The sequence below is a fragment of the Micropterus salmoides genome, unplaced genomic scaffold, assembly GCF_014851395.1.
Source record: "Micropterus salmoides isolate LMB-PRFRI ecotype aquatic unplaced genomic scaffold, ASM1485139v1 Ms_hic_scaffold_20, whole genome shotgun sequence".
Lineage (NCBI taxonomy): Eukaryota > Metazoa > Chordata > Actinopteri > Centrarchiformes > Centrarchidae > Micropterus > Micropterus salmoides.
In genome coordinates this window covers 10,596,235-10,619,795 of record NW_024041151.1, presented here as the reverse complement: position 1 = coordinate 10,619,795, position 23,561 = coordinate 10,596,235, and the positions used below count along the sequence as shown (strand labels likewise).

At 39.0% G+C, this 23,561-nt stretch overlaps 2 protein-coding genes across 4 annotated transcripts; one reads left to right on the top strand and one right to left on the bottom strand.

Moving 5' to 3' along the window:
- Nucleotides 1-5,125: 5,125 nt before the first annotated feature.
- On the bottom strand, nt 5,126-14,761 carry miga2 (mitoguardin 2). Of its 3 annotated transcripts, none has more exons than XM_038733363.1 (16): nt 14,606-14,761; nt 13,463-13,735; nt 13,145-13,355; nt 12,931-13,046; nt 12,708-12,828; nt 11,922-12,049; nt 11,523-11,640; nt 10,452-10,585; nt 10,193-10,305; nt 9,550-9,622; nt 8,354-8,440; nt 8,137-8,235; nt 7,018-7,152; nt 6,861-6,914; nt 6,661-6,777; nt 5,126-5,954 (listed from the first exon to the last, which is right to left on the bottom strand). In XM_038733363.1, the coding sequence occupies exons 2-16, from the start codon at nt 13,556-13,558 to the stop codon at nt 5,754-5,756; spliced, it is 1,803 nt and encodes a 600-aa protein (XP_038589291.1). In that variant the 5' UTR covers nt 13,559-13,735; nt 14,606-14,761; the 3' UTR covers nt 5,126-5,753. The 3 variants fall into 3 exon arrangements, with proteins under 3 accessions (XP_038589291.1, XP_038589290.1, XP_038589292.1); XM_038733362.1 differs by having other exon boundaries at nt 14,573-14,656; XM_038733364.1 differs by having other exon boundaries at nt 10,452-10,558; nt 14,573-14,655.
- Nucleotides 14,762-15,273: 512 nt separating this feature from the next.
- Nucleotides 15,274-18,430, top strand: st6galnac4 (ST6 (alpha-N-acetyl-neuraminyl-2,3-beta-galactosyl-1,3)-N-acetylgalactosaminide alpha-2,6-sialyltransferase 4). Its single transcript, XM_038733366.1, has 5 exons — nt 15,274-15,860; nt 15,995-16,141; nt 16,554-16,963; nt 17,668-17,775; nt 17,879-18,430. The coding sequence occupies exons 1-5, from the start codon at nt 15,849-15,851 to the stop codon at nt 18,063-18,065; spliced, it is 864 nt and encodes a 287-aa protein (XP_038589294.1). The 5' UTR covers nt 15,274-15,848; the 3' UTR covers nt 18,066-18,430.
- Nucleotides 18,431-23,561: the final 5,131 nt, after the last annotated feature.

Below are 23,561 nucleotides of genomic sequence, written 5' to 3'. Positions count from 1 at the left end.
TTCTAAATTAATGTAGGCTATAAATTATTTACCACCTGAATCGTCTATAATGTGTATTTGCCCAGATATGTACTTGAAATCTGAATGATCAAATACTTTAAAAATGATTTTGTACCATTTTGTAATAAGCCACCTATTATACAGTGTTAACAATTTGTAACTTATTTTTATAACAGATATGTGAGCCATTCCCAACAGCAGAACTGCAACTGATGTTTATTTTAATTATCGATTAATCTACTGATTTTTTCTACATGAAATGATTAATTGTTTAGTCTATAACATGTATAAAAAGTGACCAACCAACTAACTAACCAAAAGATATTTCATTGACATGTCATATCTTTCATAGTACTTCCAGGTGTTTCTATCATTTAGTCCACCCCATTTATATCAAGTCTAGGCTAAATAATAAAAACACCTTTCTTTTTAATCCAGTACACTCAAACTGCATTGCAAACTGCAGCCTACAGCTGAATCAACACCTTTCCAAAACAGTTTCAACAAAAACATGAACATTATAACCTTCATGAATGTAGGATTTCTTGCGGGACTGTTGTATTAAACTGCATTAGGTTTAAAGAAAGAAGAAGAAAGAAACACAGTAACAGTAGTTTGCTGTGCAGGGAAAAAAACAGTGTCAGTATCTTAAAAAAAAAAGCAAACAGCCTATCTCATAGAATTAGAGGATTGTTTTAGAGTTGGTCTATTGACACTCTTAGATACAGCCTATTTCATCCACATGAGTTACAAATAGATCTAAATACTGGTATACAAATGTTGGTATATGGATATGGAAACCATGCAGCTACAAAACATCACTAGACAGACCAGAAAAGATTGTTGAGTATGATCAATGCAAACTGACTAAAATACTGTTATACAGAAGTGCATGTAGCAATATGAATATTAATCAGTTGAATTATAGGCTGTAGCAGAAAACACAACATAGAACAAAAACATAGAGTACAGAGAAAGTGTCCACCTGGACTGGACAGAGAAAGACAGTATACACCCATACACATAGCAGACTAACTCAGTGGCTTTTCCAAATCACATAAAGTCAGCCCTGACTAACAGATGCACACAGACCGGCAAACAGGACATACAAAGTAAACAGCAAAAACCTGAATAACACTAGTTAGTAATAATACTAACTTTCCATACTCAATAAAGAGACTGTAGCTCCCACTTTAAATTATAAAGCAACATAATAGAGGAAGCACATATGGTAAAAGATGTGTGTACCCTTTAGTCTCTAAAATGTCTTTTAATGACACCACTAAACAGAGTTTCAAAGCCTCCAAGCCATACATCGGCAACAGAACAAACAGAAGTGGCCCTGTGATTCTATGGTTTGGGGATGGTAGTAGAAGGATACAGAAATACTGTAACAAGAAGGTCTGTGCTGACACAAACTGGCGACCCTCCGGTTCGTAAGCCAAGTCCCTACTGAGCTAATACTGCCCACATGTTAAGCAATTAAAATGTTTACCATGTCCTCCATCTTAGTTTAGCCAGAGTCTTTGTAGGCTATATAGGCTCTATAAAACTTGTCCTGATGGTGACAGTAGATGAAAGGTTAAGGGGTCACTAAAGTGATAACAATTCATCCTTAGGGGGATGTATGTACCAAATTTGATGGTAAATTAATCCATCCAAAAGCTGTGGGGATATATCACTACATGTTAAAGAGTAGAAGCCAAAACACCAGTAGCAACTGTTATGCCATGTAAGAGCTACTGACAACTTTTAAAATCTATATCTTTATCGTCCTTTATCGTGGCTATAGTAAGAAAGATTTGGAAATACTTTTGTCAACAATGGGAAATCTTCATGACTTATGCCTTTGCTACTGCTGGCAACATTCAGTATAAAGTTGTTTTGAATCATAAGAGTATAGGGAACTGGATAACTGGGATCTCATATCAGTTCAGTCTGTCTTAAACACTGTAGTGTTTTTGCCACCTTGTGGACAATCTCATAGTCTGACAATTACAGTTACAATTTTAGCCATCTCAGTGCATCAAAAGGCCCCCTTTCATCCATTTTTCTCACTTTTTATTTCCATTTATACTTTTTTAAGGACAGAATATCCTCTTTTTAATCAAGCCAGTGGTTCTTAGTCATTTTGAAAAATACACCTCTCTACCACAGAAACATGAAATACAATGAGCCGTCATCAGTTGGGAAAAGGCATAATAAACATATTGTTTAATAAGAAAAGATAACATTTAATATGGAGAATCAAAATCAATTTACATTTGTGCTGGCATTGTAATCTAACAATAGAAAAGACAAAAGGCATGAATAGGACACTTGTAATGTATAGCAGTGAAAAAAATCATTCATTCCACATTTTGGCCATCTGAAATCCTCGCAAAACAATATAATCTATTGAATATACGCTAACTAGTCAAGTCCATGCATGAACTTTGACTTCCTAAAAATTTTCTTTAAAATAATTTCTAATTGGGATCTTCAAAACTAACAACTAGAGCCGAGTCTGGTTCTAAACGTTACAGGGATACACTGATTGATTCATTTCAGAGAATTTACACTGTTAACATGCAAAGGCTGTTGAAGGAATTAATCTCTGATCATCTACTCTCAGGACAAAGCAGACTAATATGTCAACACAAGACTAAACATAATCGCATTTACCTGTGTGAGCATGTTGCGAATGTACTTGATACTCTACAAAAACAGGACTAAAACATGGAGAATAGCTTTTTTAAAGCAGTTCATCAGGGATTGGATAGTACGCAGTCACAAGTTAAAACTGAGAATTTGAACATTTTAAAGATGGAGACAAAAACATTGGATTGTAACCAGAATAAACCATTTCCATAATATAGTTTTTTTTAAAGATAGTTTCTCTACAGTACAGCAATTTATGCTCTATGTTATCAATAATATTTCAGTTCTACAATGCAATAAATAATTAAATATGTTTGTACAGTTAAACTCTCATAATTGATTATTCAAAGGGGATTGTTGGACATTCGTGTATCTTTCTGCTTTTCTGATAAAGTGCAAAATGCTTAAAAACACAAAGCTGCACATGTGTCAAAAACTAAATGAATTTCTGTAAAAGCCCTATTTACAGTTGGAAGTTCTGGCTCATGTTAGACAGACACAAAAATAATTCTACAATGCTGATGACTCTTGACATAGCCAGTACAGTTTAACAAAACACAATGGGACTGTATTGCCACATGTGAGAGTCCAAAAACCATTTCTGAGCACTGAATTTCAAAGGCATGTTGTAACAAGAGCAGGATTTGGATTATCAAGCCCACAAATCACACTTATATGATTACGAATAACAAGCTGACTTCTGCTTATTTGTATGATAAACTACTGAAGTCAGAGTACCACAAGATCTATGAAACCAAAATGATTTGACAGATATCTCTTCCCTTTTCTCACTCACGCAGGCAACCATAAGCATACATTTTGTGCTTCTACTGCCATTAATAATAAATCATCTTTTCTTTATTATATATGTGTATATATATATTTCAATAAGATACTTAGGTATTTGACAGTGTCTTAAACAAACATTAACTACAATCTGCATAACACAAATCTGCTTTTATAGTAGTGGAGTTACCCATGTTAGGATTGCAGAAGAAAACTGCCCCTTCCGTGTCTCTGTGCTCCAACAAGTATTGGGGAATACAAACACAAACTCAGGGGTTTTCATCAGTGCAGGTTACAGTCTAACTGTACAATGCATGGTTCTTCATTACAGGTCCTCATGAAATCAAAATCAAAACGACTAAACCCTAGCAGATGGCACGGTTTCATTCAGAGGTTGTGTCGATTTTAAAATGTTCTGGGGAGAAAACAAGCTACACACATTTATGTCTCTAGACATGGGAAATACCCATGTGTGTTTCTAATCAATTTTGTATTTTTTAAGTCTCTGGCATTTTTGTGGATGACATTTTGACGTTGTAGTATGAAAAGCACAGGTGTAAATAATTCAAATGAATGATGGCTGAGTATAATTTAGCTGCTTCGGTGTCGGCCTCCTGGTATTGTGCATGCTGGCTCGTTGTCACGTCTTACTGAGACACTTGATAAGAACAGAGCCATCGTTAACATTATAAGTTACCTCTGTGCTTTTACTACAATGCTGTGATCGAGTGAAAACAGCTGATTTTCTTTTCTGAACCACACATCCTATACTTGTTTACAGTAGAGCTGCAACAATTAATCGTAAACAATTAAATTAATCGCCAGCTATTTTGATAAGTGGTTTGATTTTTTAAGAAATAAAAGTCAAAATTATCTTATTTAAGCTACTTTAAATATAAATATTTTATGGCTTCTTTATTTCTCTATGACAGGTCAAACAAATTCTGGAAGTACTATTGTTCCAAATTCTACATTAAAAACACTGTACTATATCATCATATTATTGTGTTTTGATACTTTTCCCTAAACAAAGTCACAATTGGTATTTTTTTAGTTGGTGAATTTACACATAGCAATTACAATTTAGGCCCAAATATTTGTCTGTCAATAAGTGACACACTTCCTAATATTGATTTCAAGTCATAATGTAACATATTACTCCCTGAGAGCACGCTTTGAGATATTTGTTTTCTGTTACACCTTCAAAACTGACATAATGCTCTATATGATGGTTTCAGACAGATGTTTTCACACCTGGTATTGCGTCATTGCAGTGGGTAGTGGTTTCTTTTTGTGCCTCCGTGCTACTTAAAACTAGTAATATTCATGTGATCCATTGACAGATAAAATCTGAGAGATCCAAACTTTACAAAACTTAGGCACTTGCATCTTAGCTGGATTACTGCTATGTCCACTTTGACTGAGAAGTCAAGTGTGGAAAAAACTGTGGTCTGTGGTCAAGATATCGCTTTGGGATAATTCAGAGTCTATATGAGTAACATGTTGGCACTCTACACTAATTTTACACATCTTTTTGCATTCAACACAGTCTCTTGGATATGTGTGCCCGATTAAACCAAATTGGAATAAATGCTTCTTCGGATTAAAGCGGATTTAAGAACAATCAGTGAGCAGACAAATGCATTATGTCTTTCACGCAGAACAAGCCTTCAGCTGGCCAAGCCTGTCAGGATTATCATGGTTTTAACAAATATCCATCCCCTTTAATATAAAACATACAAATGCACAATACTGACAGACTCTCACACTATTTCTTTTCACATAACGAAAACTGCGATATCCTGTTCAAATCCTACTAGTCAGATGAATGCAAGATTACTGGTTCTCAGAAGAGATATGATCCATGTGGAGTAATAACGAAGAAGGCCCAGTCTTCATGTGGTGGGAGCAGTTCTGTCTGGTGTGTTTTTTAAGAAGAATCCAAGTCATCCAACAAGGCAGAGACAAGTCCTCACACGTCTGACATTATGTGACTACAGAAGGCATTCTTGATACGCAAAACATCAGCTGACAACAAAGAACTGATTACATCACATTATCTATCCGCTCACGTTCATTGGTACAAGGACGAGTGATACTGTAGATCTGGTGAAAATATATCCTCTTACAGTAGTTGTGTTTGATGGACTCAGATGGATGAACGAGTAACGCTGATTCTCAGTGCATCACAGGAGCATGATTCCATCCAGTGTTAATGGAGATACAAGAAAAAGTGTTGAGCCTTGAGTTTTTGCCGTTCCCTACTGGTCAGTCCACTGCATTCGGCCTGTACTAGCCCACTGAAGCCATTAGTGACCGTACTCGTCTTAGCTATGCCCTGAAGTGCCCTCTGTGTCTCTGGGCAGGCCACCATTGAGCTCCGCGAGGCTATTGATTCCCAGATACCCCAGTAAAATCTCACTCCGGCGGTGGGAAAGGTTCAGGATGTCCTCAGCCAAGGACTGAGCGGAGGTGAAACGGACCTTGTCATGATCAAACATATCCTTAAGGTACTGCACGATTTGTTGCTGCAGAGGGAAGGAGAGAAATAGGACAGATACGGTTATGTACCCAACATGGTGATTCTCGCTTTAAAAACGGGTCCACCGATTTTACACAGAAAGGTTATTTAACTTATCAGGGTTAACCCTATTTAGCCTGTTTAAACTCTTGAGTCATTAATGTCTTCGTCAAATAAAAAAACCCCATCATATTGGGTTGGGAGAATAAAAATATATAACAGAAAGGCTCCTCTGTGTCTCTTGCAAGCCTACCAACTTTATGGAAGTCCAACACAGCACTGAAACTGATTAAATAGTCAAACTTGAGCGGCAGAGGCTGAGATGTCCTGACTTTTAGCCCCTAATATGAGTCATGTCCCCAACACTGGATCCTAAACTTCAAAAAAATGCAACTTAATAGCATCTTTCATTAGAAACTACCTGCCTGAGAAACACCAACATTTTTCAAACTCCACCCCAAGTTTGTAACGCAGGCTTACTGTTATAAATCTGACAAGCAAAAATTGAGATAACCCTGATGTCATGAAAGGTTATTTGTCAGACTTTTGAAGATATTACACAAATGTTTTGAATGCTATATAGTCCTCCTCATGACAAGTAAACTGAACCTCATGTGTAAAATCGTTGGAGTGCCCCTTTAAATTACACCACAGTTATTCGCTTTCCAAAGTATTGACAAAAATCACAGCTTCTTAGTTGCGTATCCTCTCACCTTGAAGATAGTGCACACTTCACTTAAGTGTTGCCTGGGTCCTAAAAACCCAAAAGCTAAAACTGGGCTCACATGTTCTGATATGGCATAGAAGTGGGAGATAAAACCATCAGGAACCTATGGAGAGTAAGGAGTCATCAGAATTAAAGATACAAAATGGTTTGACAAACAAAAATGCAATAAAAAGCACTCAAACCCACCATAAGAAGACGCCTTTTCGCTTTTAGGACAGACCAGCAAGCAGTCGCCAGAGCCTGACAGAAAAACAACTCCGTTATTAGAGTATCTTGTGACTAAGCTATCAGTGGCATAATCAAGGACTTTTGTGTGTGTGTGTGTGTGTGTGTGTAAATTAACCGTCTCCTTGAAGCTGTCAGAGAGCCAACGGTTCCTCAACACAGCTACCACAGAGGAGGGAGGGCTCTCCAGGTCTTCAAATGCATCCATCAGGATGAAGTCCAACACTATGTCGAAAAAATTCATACACACCACCTGCAGGGATCATGACATGACAACCAATGAGAAGCAATATTTAAAAGAGCGGGTCCCTTTACTTATTTGTGTGAGACACAGTCCTGCTGATGAGTTCACACTATTTCACTGATTAACAGTTGGTGGCAGTAATGTCCCAAGTTATGTAGCAACGTGCCAACAAAGGCAAGAATGAAATCGAAGATTAGATTAGAGATTATTATATTAAATACACTGATAAATTGACAATAAATAAATAAACAAATAAATAAATAAGTGATGAAATATATTAATAAGAAATTAAATAAATAAAGATCAAATAAAAATATAAATATCTCTCTCTCTAAATTAGTAAGGAGGCGTTGAAATCAACAAATTAGCCATGAAATATATCAAAATAAATTCAATATAAAAAAGAAATGTTTACTACTATAAAACTCCCCTCCAACTATATTCGCTGTGCTTTAATTAATTCTGTATCTATTTGAAGGCGGGCTTTTTAAAATTAATTTCATGATTTATTTATTTCATGATGACGCTTATTAATCAACCACTGGAGGTGATTTCAACATTTATGTTGAGTTGAAAATGAAACCAAAAATGGCTGCATGTGTATTGGAAATCTTTCAAGAGATCGGATTCATATTATACCAAATGAATAATTTATAGAAAGATGGAATATTTGTCAGTTACCAAAACAACTAAAAGTGAGCTTTACACCGAGTAAAGCGAACAGTAACCTGACTGAAGGCCGTACTTCAAGTTTAATTCAGGTTTGTCACAGGGTATCAAGTCCGAGTATCCCTGTTTCCATGAATAAACCAATACACACATCGTTAAACATAGTTTAAATTCAAAAATGAAATCTCATTTATTTAAGATTCAGCTGTCTGAAAGACTGACCCTGTAATATAGCCTGACAGACCTTTGAGCTACATTCACGACACCACTCACAGGTTCTAACAATTGCAGGATGTTTGATAACAGAACGGCATTATTACTCACCCCTCGGCCCTCCAGCTCCATCTTAGTGATGGGCCACGTTTCCTCTCGCTGAGTGTAAAGCAGCATGTCTTCATAGCTCTCCAGGAAGGCTTTGGGACTCTGCGATGAAGCAAAAAAATAACACAGGAACTGATTAGTTACAGATGTCCACAGAAGCAGACGCTTTATCCAGATAAGACAAATTAATAAGTGTGGATCTAAATGAGTAATGTTTTACCTTGTTTGCCTTCACCATTAACCCTGTAATCATTTGCTTCCCGGTCTCCATGAAAAATGTGCGGTGAGTTTCATCTAACAACAGAAACTGAAAAGAAAAAGCATTATCAGTCTATTTTCTATGGTAATTTCTAAAGTAAACTGGTCCATCTGATCATTGAAAACCAATGTACAATCATCGTCACGGGCCAAAAGGAAATATATACTCCACTGTAAAGTGCAACACAGACATGAATGCTAGCTTCAACTCCAGCTATACAGTTGTGTAGAATCATTAGATTCAATTTCCATGCCTGTACAGACGTTTGCCTGAGACTAGAAAACAAAGCAGAGACAATGACCAAAGTTTCATCCATGTTTCACCGTGAGTCCCCTCTCCTGATTGCAGCAGCTGTTTTTTTTCACCTTGTAGGTTTTGTAGGGCTTGAACTGAAAAATTGGGAACTAGGCATAATTACTGTTTTTACCAAAAGTTGACGTGAAAACACTGCAAACTACTGACGGTCAGAGAATTGTAGTAGAGGAGCTCAAAAGTCCCAGCAGGTGTAGCTGACTGCAGCAAACGTATTTTCGCACTGCTATTCGTTCTTTACAATCTGAGTAATGCTGAAAGACTTAAACATAAATCAAGAGATATCTGGTGTGTGTGGTTTGTCACGTTGAACAGGTTCGTGCGGTGTTGCTATGACGACCAGCTACATAGAGTGGGTACTATCTGCAAGGCAAAACGGAGTACGGCGGGCCAAAAGCGAGTCAAGCAGAGTCGAGTCAAGGCGAGCTGAGCTGATACCAGCAATGGAAAAGCTCTGTATTGAGTGCTTTCTCAGTTCAGTTTAACCTAAGCCCTTCCCACTTGTTCACAGCTCAATAGAGTTTTACAGGAACAATAAATAATAATATAAAATAGTTAGTCATTTAGCTGACGCTTTTATCCAGAGCGACTTACATTTGCAATGTATGTCAGAGGTTGCACGCCTCCGGAGCAATGTCTGCTGGATGTGAGTGTATATAACCAAAATGATTAAGCTACCAAGCTTTTGACCACTAGTAATGTCAGAGAGCAGTGTTTTGATGATGTTTGCAGTTTCAAAAAATTAGGAAATGGCTTAATGTTGTGGGTCATCACAACAACCACAATCATTTGAGCAAAGAGAATGATCTATGTAGTATGGGTAAGTCATGTGAGCTGAAACTGACCTGGAATGCTTGTCTCACACAATGAAGCTTGGCAAGGAAGTCTTGGTCACCAAAACATTCAAGTAATTCAGTCCTGGTGAAAAAGAGAGAGAGAGACGTATGAAGCTCAAATAAACATTATTCCTCTCTTTGCTACTGTTCATTCAGAGGTCTATAAATTGACTTTTTGGCAGCTTGGGAGATCCAAACAATTATATTTTTAGACATCCAGTTGACACAGAGCAACATTAGCATTCATTTGTCGCCACTTGATGAATGTAATTCCAATTTTCACTCCTTTTAGGTTTGTGCCTACTCCTATGGGAAACATCTGGCTCTTTAGCTCCATTATGTTCACCAGCTAGTTGCTAACTGTTTCTGTCTGCTGTTTGGGGCTGGGCAGATAGCGTACAGTGCGTTTACATGAGCTATTTCGCAGGAAAAAGCTGACTGCTACTACGTCTGGAAATGACAGTGACGAGAGCAGTGAGGGTGAACCAAAACAGCTGCCAAAGTGTTGGACCATAAAACCTAAACAATGTGCTAAAAGACATTTAAACTCTCCATAGATGTGTGGGTAAAGCAGAGTCGGGTGATACTTCTCTGTGGGTTAGCGCAGCTTTAAGTATTTACTGTAGGTACAGATGTTACTCTTCAGTGTTACCTCAGGGACCTATAGGCCACTTTGCTCTCCCGGACCAGAGACAAGGCTTCTTCATACAGAGCTGCTGGCTTAAGTGGCTGGTAGACCTCTTCTAGAGACATGGCATCAAACAGCTGCACAGAAAAGAAACACATATACCTCAGTTTAGTCTGTGAATGCATCTGCAAGGTATAAGAGTGTACTAGTATGTGTCCTTGATACAAATACTAGGGGGGGCTTGGTAAATCAGTGACTGCTGTGATGATGGAAAGGAACTAACCTCTGCAGCCGAGAAGAAGGACTCGTCAGAGGTAACAGTGGTCGCATCATCATCTCGAAGTCTGTGGAAACTCTCCACTTGAGGCAAGATAAGAGTTCCTTCACTCTCTGCCAAAGGAGCAACATAAACTCTGACTGACAGGGCAAGAATCAAAACACAGATTTACTTAACAGAAATATAAAATGTGCGCTCCCAAACGAAACTGTATTACTACTGATACAGGCCAAAACACCAAGATTCTCCTTAAACAAGTTCTTTTTTTCGCTGCAACTCCAGTGTTTCCTATTCATTGATTTATTTGTGTCAGCCCACCACATTATCAACATTGACTGCCTTATCTTTGTTTGCTATTTTTCTTTAACATTTAAAATCGTATCCAACTAAATTCTTAGCTGACTGGCTTATCCTTCACAAACTACCGTCCTCAGCCAAATTGAATGTTCAGTGAGTGGGACTACGCAGTCGGAGCTCAGGTGTTCTGTCGAATCGCTGTGCTACTTACTGCTTCTGTTCACTGTATATACTTTATTTGTGTCAATGTGAAGCAATGGAGCTGTAGCCCACAAACTGCACTGCTCAGTTATCTATTTATCACAAAGTTCTTCGCAATCAAAATATTTGCATGGGAGCACCTATATACGATATTATTTAATAATTAATTTAAGAAAGTGCGGGTGGGCCTCTTTACAGTGGCTCCGACCAAGACTCCGATAGAAGAATGTGTGCTGAGAAGCAAGGGAACTTTAATTTCAGAGCTTTGTGAATGGAGTTTGGTGTAACAGTCTTTGCTCACAGGCAAGAACAGAGCATCAGGACAGCTACATCCTCTCCTGATACCCTCCATTAGCTAATCCCAGACCTGAGCTGAACTACACTATTGGACTATCATCTCTTGAGGTACAAAGTGGTATTATGAGACAGGACGGGGGCCAGGGCTAGCTGGTAGTATGCTAATTTCAGAAGAGATCTCTGAAACACTATATATACAAACTCTTACATTATAACAATTTTTTGTTTTAAACAAAACATATCTTACACATTTTAAAGTCATAAAATCAATATGATTCTTACCAAAGTCTGCCAGCACACTGTCTGTTGGGATGGTGCTGCCAAAATCCTCTTGTAGGTGGTACGCCCTGTGCAGTAATGTCTCCAACTTCTCAGCAAACACTTTATTACGGGCTTCACCCTATAATGAAGAGGGGGAAAGCATAAAACAAGTTAAAGTTACCTAATTGCTTAAATAGTTAATTAAATACTTAATAGCATTTAATAAATAGCTTAAGTCCACGATCAATTAGTGTGCCCCCCCACCCCACCTCACACCCAATTGTACTGCATTGGTATGGTGTCACTTAAGAGCATCACAAGTACAGCAGGTGAAATCACAACTGCACTGAGTGTAAAGTTATCCACACATGTACAAGAATTTCAGCCAGTCTGTACTGTTAATGATTGTTCGATGGTTACCAGAGGAAAGTCTCCACGCGCTGCCCCCTGCAGAGCGAGGCTGTTGTTACTGGAGTTCGAGTGTGTGTGATGGCGAATATTCAGGGCCTGTTCCCACTTTTGTAGAGCTTCCTCAAACAGCTCCATCCCTAGCAAGAAAAAGGGTGATTACTAAACTAAACTGTCTATTTGTGAGCAGGAAAATCAAAACTTTGAGCTAGAATTGAACAAAAGTGGCACAGAGCCTCAGAGTTCCTCAGAGGTTTAAGTGACCTGAGTCTGTACAGTTGCAAAATGTGTGTGTGTGTGGGGGAATGACAGAATTCCTGCAGGATAATCCGAATGCCAAACAACAGAACTCTGGCTCCAAAAGTCCAACATTTAACTGATTATATATTAGACTTCCTCCACTTGTTCTACATTACCAACAAGCAGAAAATGCATGCTGTATTATAATTATAACTAAAATGGTATCAACACAAAGACAAATACCTTTTACATTATAATCAAGATCTAAAGATTAGAATCCAAACCAAATGCACATGTGAATATTTTCCCCTCCACATTATTATCCACATATTCTGCCAATGGAGCAATTGTTACAATTGTCACCAAAACAGATGATTTTGTTTCATGATCCATCGTTATTTCTGACTAAAAAGTACTTAACAAACACAAAGAAGTATAGCTTATCTCTCTGTCCCTCTCACTATCTCTCAGGTAAGAAAGCAAAAAAATGTCACCACATTTGACATGCAATTTGAGTATTACATTTTTATAAAAGCAGGAATAATGGTAAATAACTACCCATTAAATAGAGATTCTCTGCATTTGCATCCTCTACTGCTCCTGGCTCTTCCACCACAGGCTCTGCTTCCCAGGGGGTGGATGGATTGGCAGACTGATTTGGAGAGCTTGGGACCCGCATCTATGCCAGAAACACACACAGAAAGACACATTAGGAAAATGTGGAATAAGGGAAATGGTAAGCAACCATTTAATATAATTTGTTGTAAATTGTGAAACTAACAGATGCCAGACTGTGTGAAGAACTTGAGTGTTTACTGGGGGCCAGGGAAGAAATTCCACTCATGGTGTCATTGCTGCGAGTGCTGGGACTCATCATCTGTCGGCCAGGAAACGGACCTGTGCAGAGAAAAACATCCTCTTGTTGGCATATTTCTCAGTAGATGTTGATAAACCAGTAACCACAAAGCCAAACTGAAGCAGTACATCATGCACACCTCTCTTTAATGATGAGGGTCTTCCTGTCTTCATCAGCGCCTCAGGTATTCCCACTGTCTTCTGGCCCTCCTTCCCTTGTGTTACCTGCTTCCTTTTTCTCCCCCGCCTTTTCAGCTGATGAGCAGTGAGCGCCAGAGCTACACTACCCAGTGCTGTAGCAAAGAGCACCTTCTTCAAGTTTGGGGTAAGCTTTAACTGGGAAAATATGGACTGAAAGCAGGAGAGGCAAATGTTTTATTGAACAAGTTGACACAGGATAGCAAATAGTTCTTGTGTATGGAGATGCAAAACTTAACTGTACATGCAAAGTGATTTACCTGCCCAAATGTGGAATAGAGAAACACCGGTATCTCTGCTACCGTCATGGCCAGAGCCTGGGCGATAGACATCCCCTCTGCTTGTTTGATTGACATCTCAGATACTGAAATGCCTTCAGGCCACAGCTGTCCAAAGCTCCCTCACATTCACCCTAAAGAAGGTCTCCCCCTCTGCTCTGAGATCAGCCAGCTCAGGGGCTTGCCGATGCGCCGTCTGTCGTCATACACTCCTGGGCCTGCACTGGTCCAGTGTCTGACTGTAGATTTATTACCCTACAAATGATAAGACATGAATTATGGAAATGATCTGAGTGTACCAGCCTCCTCCTAATTCAGAGCAGCATTACATTGCACAGGCTTTGTAATGATAAGGACATGGCATCAATAGACATACTTATCTCTAAAACAGGAGTGTTGGTTTCAGGGCACACACCCTTGACACACGCACACACACGCAATGGTTTAAGCAGGGAAAATCACGCTTACATTAACTGTTAAGCACCAGAGAAACTTGACATTCTTCCAGCGACTTATCTGTCTACCCTGATTGGTATGCAGCCAGTGGAGCAGGCTAACCCTCACTTAATGTTACTGTAACTGACAAACAGCAGGGGCGGCTTCAGCACTAGACTGGCTGACTTTTTCCTCACACCTTGGGGCAGAACTGAGTAATACAATAAAACGTCGGCGGCCAAAATATAACAATATTTTTCCAGTCCGACAGAGAGGCTGCTCTTAACGTTAGCTGAGGGAGACTTGTCAAACGTATAAGGTGAATAGCAACCTAGGCAGTTAGCCCGTCCAGGCAGCGGAGACCATGAATCAAACGTTCGATTTTTACGAAAATACATATCTAGTCTGAGCTCTGTCTTGGAACAATGTGTTAATGACTGGCCAAAATCACAACCAGCAAGTAGGCAACAGTCCTCACAGGCGAGCATGCTAACGTTAGCTAGCACACTTCGCTAGCCTAGCTCAGCCTCATCTGTCACCTCACATCACAACATCATCCTGTGGGGCTTTAAACTGACACCTCGGAGGCTTCAGTGGCTCTGTGTACAGCTCATCAGCGGCACAACTAATAACATAATCCCTCACATAGGTACATACCGTGAGCATCTAAGGCGGCAGGGAAGGACATACCTGTGTCACAGTCAGTGAAAGCCGCACACTAGCCTTTTCTCTCGGGGGCAAGGGCTTCAGAAAAGCAGGAATACTGACGCGACGGCCAGCCAATGGGAGAAGGAGAACGGAGTGTTGCTTTTTTTCTTGACCAATCGGATGGAAGGTGAGAGGAGTACGAACTATTACAATCCAATCAGGTCGTAGATCATACAGCACCGTCCCTGCATGGACACAGCTCAAAAGGGAAAAACTGTCAGAAAGTTTCCTGTGAGGCGTGTATTTGTAAATAAACCATTAACATAACACGAAAGACATGTAGAGGAGTTATGTTTGTTATAAATAATCACATACATTATTATACAATATATAATATATACATACCATATTATAATATATAATAATAAGAGGCCTAAGAATCTCTAAATTTATAGCAGCTTCCTTTCTGTGTAACGTTACTTTTGCTCCTGGATATAAAATTACATTTTGGGCGTTCTTCTCTGATACAGAGACCCGCCATATAATAGTGCTTTTATAAACAAGCAAACAAAGACGCTTGAAAACAGTCTTCGTAGCCCACAATCATTTCTGCGACGTTGTATTGTGGAACGGTAAATTTACGAGTGACACATGAAGGCGGCATTACACAGTTGTCACGGTTGTTTCCGGTTTTGGCATATGATCTAGATTTCAGAATAAAGCATCCGCGACAGGTAAATACAGAAGAAGTGCGTTGGCCTATGTATTTTATGCTGTAGTTGTCGAAATATAGGCGTACAATGGTTTCTATGGCCATGTTTTGTATAAATGTATATTTGCCTTTTCCTGCCTGGGTATTTTTGTGGGCTAAGGTTGTAGGCCCTTGTGTTCAGATTACACTTGTTGTGTGAAAAAGCCGTACCGGAAGCTCTGTGCTGGAGAGAGAGAGAGGAACACACCAGATGAGATAACGGTAAACAACTGACAGATTTCAGATAATAGTACATTTAAACAACTATAGATTAACGTTAGACAATAACAGCAGAACAGTTGTATGCCAGGCAATGAAAACTAAAGTTACACTGAAAAGAAAAAGGATCCTGGACTTGAGAACTCACCGGACTGAGAGTAGCCATTAAAATCTGTAGGCTAAATATGAATCCTGTTGATCGTGGTTCGTCCGTGGCTGGGCTTGTCTCTCTCGCCGATTCTGCCTCACGTTAAGCGGCTGGAAAAATGAGCGCCACCGGGCTCTCTGGAGCAGGGCTTTCCCAAAGACCTTGATATGAACTCTCTGGTAAGAACGAGTCTGTTATTTAATTCAATGTGTACTCATATATTAGATAGATGTTTATTAAGTTAGCCTGCATGTCCGGATGTGCATCCTTCAAACCTAAACAGCTATGTTCCACTTTCCCCCGACCGATAAAGATGCTCCGCTGGCTCTGCCTGCTTAGCCTGAGCCTTTCTCTGTTGTTTTGGTTTGGATATGTGATGAGACGGGTCGGTCCAGCCACTGCTGTGCAAAGCACCGGGCTCAGGGGCTACATGAAGATCACCCCCGGCAGGATGGACCAGGTGAGAGCCAGGGTTTGGGGTTATACAACAAACAGCTTTCAGAGTTAGTGAGTAAGTACATTTATTTATATAGCATAGCATTTTCAGAGATAAAAATCGCAAAGTGCTTCACAATAAAATGAGATACAATACACAAAAACATAGAAGTACATAGGAAAAACATAAACTAGACAGCCGTAAAATCCAAACAGTCTTAAATTGCTTTTTAAAGAATCAACAGAGCTTCCCAGAGCCCAGGTGCCACTGCTTGAAACGAATATGTGAGTTCAAGTCCAAGAAAGTTACAGAGGGAGGGTGCAGCTATGAAGAAGGTTCTCTCGCCAGTGTAGGTTCTGGAGGACTTCTGTAATTGTGGCAGCATAACAATAGAAATTTAACACAAACTTTCTTATCCTGTCCTCTTCCTCAACAGGTCCTGAACATGCACTGCAGCCAGTGTGCCTTAGTCTCCAGCTCAGGTCAGATGCTCAGAGCTGGCGTTGGAGAAGAGATAGACAAGACCGAGTGCGTGATCCGGATGAACAATGCACCCACGCTGGGGTATGAGAAAGATGTAGGGAACCGCACCAGTGTTCGGGTTGTGTCTCACACCAGTGTTCCCCTGTTGGTGAAAAACGAGCTCTACTATTTCCAGCAGTCAGCCGAAACTACGTATGTGTTCTGGGGTCCTGAGAGGAACATGAGGCAAGATGGGAAAGGACGCATCTTCAATACTCTGCTGAAAATAGCAAGGAAGTACCCTAACGTCAGAATCTACGCTGTGACTAGAGAGAAGATCCAGTACTGTGACAAGGTTTTTCAGAATGAAACTGGAAAAAACAGGTATAGTTTGAGTTTAGCATCGCAGTCAAATAAAAAAAAAAGAAGAAGCTTAATTTCATCAAACCAGCCTAAGAGCTTAACAGAAAAGTAAACAAAGGCAAGAGAATAAAAATTAAGTCTGTAGGACCTATTTCCGTTTCATTAATTGGATATTGGCAACACAAAGTAAGTTAACTTTAAATAAACTGAAACTCCTTTCAAACACATAGCTTAAATATATTAAAACTAAAAATAATGCTCCGTGTTCATCCTTATTTATTATTCAGTTCAATTCAATAGGGATTTATTGGTATGGGAAACAGACATTGCTAAAGGAAGTGTGGAATAAAAACCTGTACATAAACACAATGATGATATTAATAATACATATATATAAGGAAAATACCATACAAATATAAATAACTGTATATAAACACTGCAACATTTTTTAATTTATGCATGTGTGTTTGTATAATTATCTGTCTCTGTGACTGTTACGTTTTTTTTTACCATTCATTTCCATTTGTCACAAAGCTCCCTTCAAAACAAGGTACTTGTGTGTGTACAAGAAATAACAAAATAAAAGCTATTAAACAAAATACACACGCAAACTTTGCTTAGCTATAGAAATAATAATAATATAAACAGCAATGATGTAAGGTGCTAGTTTTTGGTTTTAATTTTGGTCATGTAAGAGTTTGACAGATGTTTGGTGTCTCACTCAGAATGAAGACGGGGGCGTTTCTCAGTACTGGTTTCTTCACAATGATTTTGGCAATAGACATGTGTGACAGCATTCATGTTTATGGAATGATCGATGATAACTACTGCAGGTGAGACCCGATTTTATGATCTCCTACTCAAGCTCCAGCTTTTTCATATTTGAGTATCTTAAATAACCTTTACCTACCTCTTGTACTTTACTCCTCCTGTCAGCCGACCCAATCACAATGTTGTTCCTTACCATTACTATGAGGGGAACCGAATTGATGAGTGCAGGATGTACAGGGTCCACGAGCACACGAAGCGTGGGGGCCATCGCTTCATCACTGAGAAGGCCATCTATGCCAGATGGGCCACACAGCACAGGATGGACTTTAAACACCCGTCTTGGAGCTTCTAAAGAAGGAAATATTAAACTGCTGTACAGCGGGAGTCACTTTTATGACTGGCTGGCTTTTGATCCTTTTGCTGAAGATTTGAGTGTCACCTGACCAGGAAATGTATCAAGTGGAAACCAGCTTTCATTTGACTTTTCTATTTTCTTTTTTTTTTTACCAACTCAACAGTTTTCAAGTAGAAAAGGCTCCCATTTGATACCAGCCCACAGTGGATGAAATTATCTACAACCATAAATGATTAGCAAGATGTTTATGAAGATTCTCAGTCATCCAGGTCATAGTTATCCAACGAGGGTTAAAATGAAGGGCAACTGGACTTGGTTGAAGATACTGGAAGACGTTTCGTCCCTTATCCAAAGGACTTCTTCAGTTCTGACTGACTGGCAGGGAAACTCAGCTATTTAACCTCAGTGGGGTCGTTATCCCGGGTCATCGATACCGCTGGTTCGTTAGTGTTCCTTGTTGCTGTGACGACGGTCGTTACAGTCGTTGAGACTACCTGTGGCCAAGACTGAACGACTATCGTTGGTATCTTCACCTGAGGCCAATAGGTTACGTTTGTTGAGTTTCCTGGGAAGTGATGAAAGGACAGCATTGTAAGTGGGGGATAAGTGGTGGCGTAGACCCCCTCCCCTGTTCAATGACGGCTTCTCAACCCTGGTGTAGATGCTTCCTTGACACCTCTTTCAAACCATCCATCTTCTCTGTCTAAAATGTGCACCTGGTGGTCCTCAAACGAGTGTCCTCTGTCCTTCTTAGTGACACTAAGACAGATGCTGGTACACCCCAAAGACCGCACACCCAAACACAAGAAAAGCAATCTAGTGTATGCGGTCCAATGCAGTGAGGAATGCACAGACCTGTATATTGGGGAGACTAAACAACCACTACACAAACGCATGGCTCAACACAGAAGGGCCAACTCCTCAGGTCAAGACTCTGCAGTCTACTTACATCTGAAGGACAGAGGACGCTCGTTTGAGGACCACCAGGTGCACATTTTAGACAGAGAAGATGGATGGTTTGAAAGAGGTGTCAAGGAAGCATCTACACCAGGGTTGAGAAGCCGTCATTGAACAGGGGAGGGGGTCTACGCCACCACTTATCCCCCACTTACAATGCTGTCCTTTCATCACTTCCCAGGAAACTCAACAAACGTAACCTATTGGCCTCAGGTGAAGATACCAACGATGGTCGTTCAGTCTTGGCCACAGGTAGTCTCAACGACTGTAACGACCGTCGTCACAGCAACAAGGAACACTAACGAACCAGCGGTATCGATGACCCGGGATAACGACCCCACTGAGGTTAAATAGCTGAGTTTCCCTGCCAGTCAGTCAGAACTGAAGAAGTCCTTTGGATGAGGGATGAAACGTCTTCCAGTATCTTCAACCAAGTCCAGTTGCCCTTCATTTTAACCCTCGTTGGATACAACCATAAATATAAAATCAGTTTTGTATCTATGCTTAATATAGCCAAGTTTACCAGCATTTCACTGGTAACAGGTGGTGAAGGACCACCCTCAAATATAACTGAATACATCTGTTATGTATAGCCACATGTCAGCTAATTAAGAATAGTAAGCCACCAAACGGAAGCTTTTTTAATGTAGTTATACACGTGCCTTGACTTTCAGTCTTATTCTGCACACTGTTTTATTTTAGGGTGCAGTCTGGCCTACAGCTACTGTATGCACCTTTACTCTTTGAAATAAGAAGTATATTGTGTGTATGTGTATATATATATATATATATATATGAAAATAGTTTACAAAAATGTACATCAGTTTTCAAGTTTTCAGTCAGTTCAAGTTCACTGATCTCAATTACTTTGTTCAACCATTTTCAGCAGTTAATGGTCATACTGCAGACAACAACAAATGAATTCAACTTCAGGCTAATACTTTATTCTTTATAAACTACTTTTACAAAAAAGTTGAATATTACTTACCCTGACTGCAACCAGTTACAGTGTTTAAATGCTTGAAGTAGTAACTGTAGTAGTAAGCACTTCATTGAACCAAAATGGTCTATGTGAGAGTGCCATTTAACCCAAAGAGTGATTATGCAGTTTACAGTCGTGCTACATCAGTGGTTAAACAGGGGTGATGGAGAACGGTTACATGTATCTATGATGTCATGTGTATACCAACCACAGAGCAGACAGTATTAAAATGTAACTGCAGATCTACTGTCCTTGTACTTGTAGTTTACAGCAGTCCTCTGATATACAGCCTGCAGGTTTAATGCAGATCAGTGGCCAAAAACACAGTATTAAATACAGTGAAAATGATCTTCGGGGTTAATGTGTATTGTTTGTATTTCACTGGAGGGATATGGAGAGCTGCTTCCACTATGTGGCGGACTAAACCTGTGAAATAAATCAACAGAAAGTTGTGGTCGAAGGCTAAGAATAGGATCCTTGGTATTTTGTTTTAACTTTTAATGTAATAGCCCAATATCATACACATTAAAGTTGTTACTTGTCTTCAGACATGTAGTTTAAAATAGTTTACCCTTTAAATTTTGCTGCCTGTTTACAATGAAAAACATAGCGTTGCCTTTTCAGTTACACAATGCTTATTTTGTGACTAATTCCAAAGACTACTAATAGTATTTGCACTACTGAGCAAACTACTGTGTCAAAGTATTTTACTGGATATTTCAGACATGGATTGTTTGAATTAAAACATATTATTCATGACTTTGGGGTAACCATAAATAGTGGACTATGTGGTGAAATGTGCAAAGTAAAATCTTGTATGTAAACTTGACCAATTGGTCAACATGAATAAATATGCTGTCAAATACAGTCTGCTTGTGTGTTTGCTGACTTTGTGTAGACAAATAGACTTTACCTCTGAACCAGCTGACTTGTATCTACACATGGAAATTCATTTTAAAGGCTCTAAGCAGATCGACCAACACGTGTGTTTTCACTGATTAGATTTCTTCCCCGGACAGTGTACAGTACATGCTTGATATACTTGATTTTTTATCACACACTCTAGTAAGGACTACACTTTTTACTTTCAAATGAATGGTATTGTCTATATATTTTATACATATAGCCTACCCCAAATTGTTTTTATTTTAAAATTACATTAATTCACCAATCAATTATGATGTAACTGGGGTTTTAAAGGGATGATTTATGGATAAATAAATCAGTTTTAATATGAGGTATTTTTAATGGATTATTTGCACCACAGGGCTTTAAAATGGTAAAAAAAATCACCTAAAATTCAATTAAGAAAATGAAAATTCAGACATGACTTTTAAGCTCTCTGGTAAACTTTACATGGTTTTGACCCCTCAAAAGCCCTCCATGCAGACAATCCATTCCAAACTCCTTAATATGTATCAATCCACAAATTTGTCAATTGATGAACTCTATTTGGGGTTAACCCATGAATTTACTCCATGACTTTTAAGATTCAAATTAAGAGGCGCCTGTAATGTTATTTTGTACATTTGTACATCAATATATAACCCCTTCATATACAACCAAATTTCAATTTCGAGTGTAAAGCGGTCAGACGGCCCACATCTCACATTATAAACCGTGCTGCAGTGAGAGACGTGGTGATGACGTCAGCAAGTGGTGCAGGAAGAACTGGAGACGAGAGAGACGAGGAGGAGATCACCAGGACCGCAAAGGCGATGTAACGGTAAAGCAGATTAACACTGGTCTTAATTAAGACACTTTGACATGTCATGACAGTTAATACGGGATATCACATTGATTGTTTTAAAAAAAAAACAAGAAGGTCAGTAGCCCGTATGTACGTCAACAATGGACTGCAAACAGCTGCGTAGGATGGTATTTTAAAGGTAAATATTAGATCAAATAATAATAGCTAAGCTGTGACACTGTAATTAGCAGATTTCTTTATCTATTTAAGTTATCAATAACTGTAAAAGCCTATGTGTTGAAGAAACGCCGTTGTCCTTACTGACACGTAAACATCTCGGCTACCAGAATTTAAATAGCCTATAATGTTTGGTATCATCTGGAAAGGAGTGCCAGAAAACGATCAGAGATGGATTTCAATGTGCAGTTTTTTTTGTCTTTCTTCCTGTCAGATATGATGACAGACGGCTACCGCCAGTGTGTTGGTACACAGCGTGATCAGAAAGCATGGGGCTCAAACTCGGTGGCAAGGTAAGACAGGGTGCGGTACCCAGACCTCTTGCCATTCATCACCATCAGCAGCTTTAGTGCAAAGAGTATTGCATCCATGCAAGTATTATCAATGTCAATACAGATGGTGGAGGTCCTATGTATTCAGATCACTTAACTTAAGTAAAAGTATTAATACCACCCTGCATAAATACTAGTCCTGCATAGAAAGTATATCAAGAAGATGAACTTTAAGTATCAAAAGTAAAAGTATGCTGTCACTCAGTGGCTATTATACACAATATCATTCGATTACTCATAAATGAAGGTGTAAGCGGCATTTTACTGTTGTGTTTACTGTGGTAAAAGTGGAGCTAATTTTGAAATATTTCATACAAGATTCATTAATGATTAATCTGCTGATTTTTTTTTTTTAATTTGTAAAACATCAGAACATAATGAGAAATGCCTTCACAATCACCCAGAGTGACATTTGACATGTTTGCATGAAAAATTTGTTAAATGATTAATCAGTTATCAAAAACTGTTGCAGATAAAACTTTTGTTGGTCATCTAAATTGATTAATTTTATGTACTACTGAGTAGTTTCATTCTTAATGTATCATAGCTTAAAGAATCCTCATACATTTTGTATGCAAATGTTGGAAATTATAATATAAAGGGTGACAATTCAGCAAACCATTATGAGAGTGACTTGAGGCTGAGTCTCTGCATAGGCCTATGTTAATCATAACTTTGTTGTTTGGTGTCTGAATGTAGTTTCTTACTGGTTCCGACAGATTTTTTATGCATTCATTTACAAGCACTACAAAAAAGGATGTGGTCTAGAATGTGTGGGAAAGAATGATTCTTGATGTTACAGCAACAGTGATCAAAGTGTTGAAGTGTGTCACCCCTCAGAAAGCCTGTAGGGAAAGTCCTAAACATACACACTCACAGACATACATACACAACAGGATGTTGTGACACACGTACATGTACATATAACAGCTAAGTAAGGTACACACACAGACACACACAGACAGATTATGAGGGTTTGTTTTTAGGTATAAATGTCCTTTGCCAAGTTTGATGTTCAGTTGTAACATTGTTGTGATCTGTCATATTGCATTAGAATTATCCAAGTGGCATGTGGACCCTATCTGCATCTCATCCTTGTTTTTTGTTTGTGTAGTTTGACCCAAAGTTTCAAGTTTACGTCTATCGACTACCTAGAAAAACCTTCCACACAAAGTCTAAATAACTGATAATGCAGTAGGGTAAATAGTACATTCACTATCTGAACTGAACTGAAATGTAGAGGGGTAGAAGTATTAAGTGGCAAAAAATGGAAATACTCAAGTGAACTACAAGTA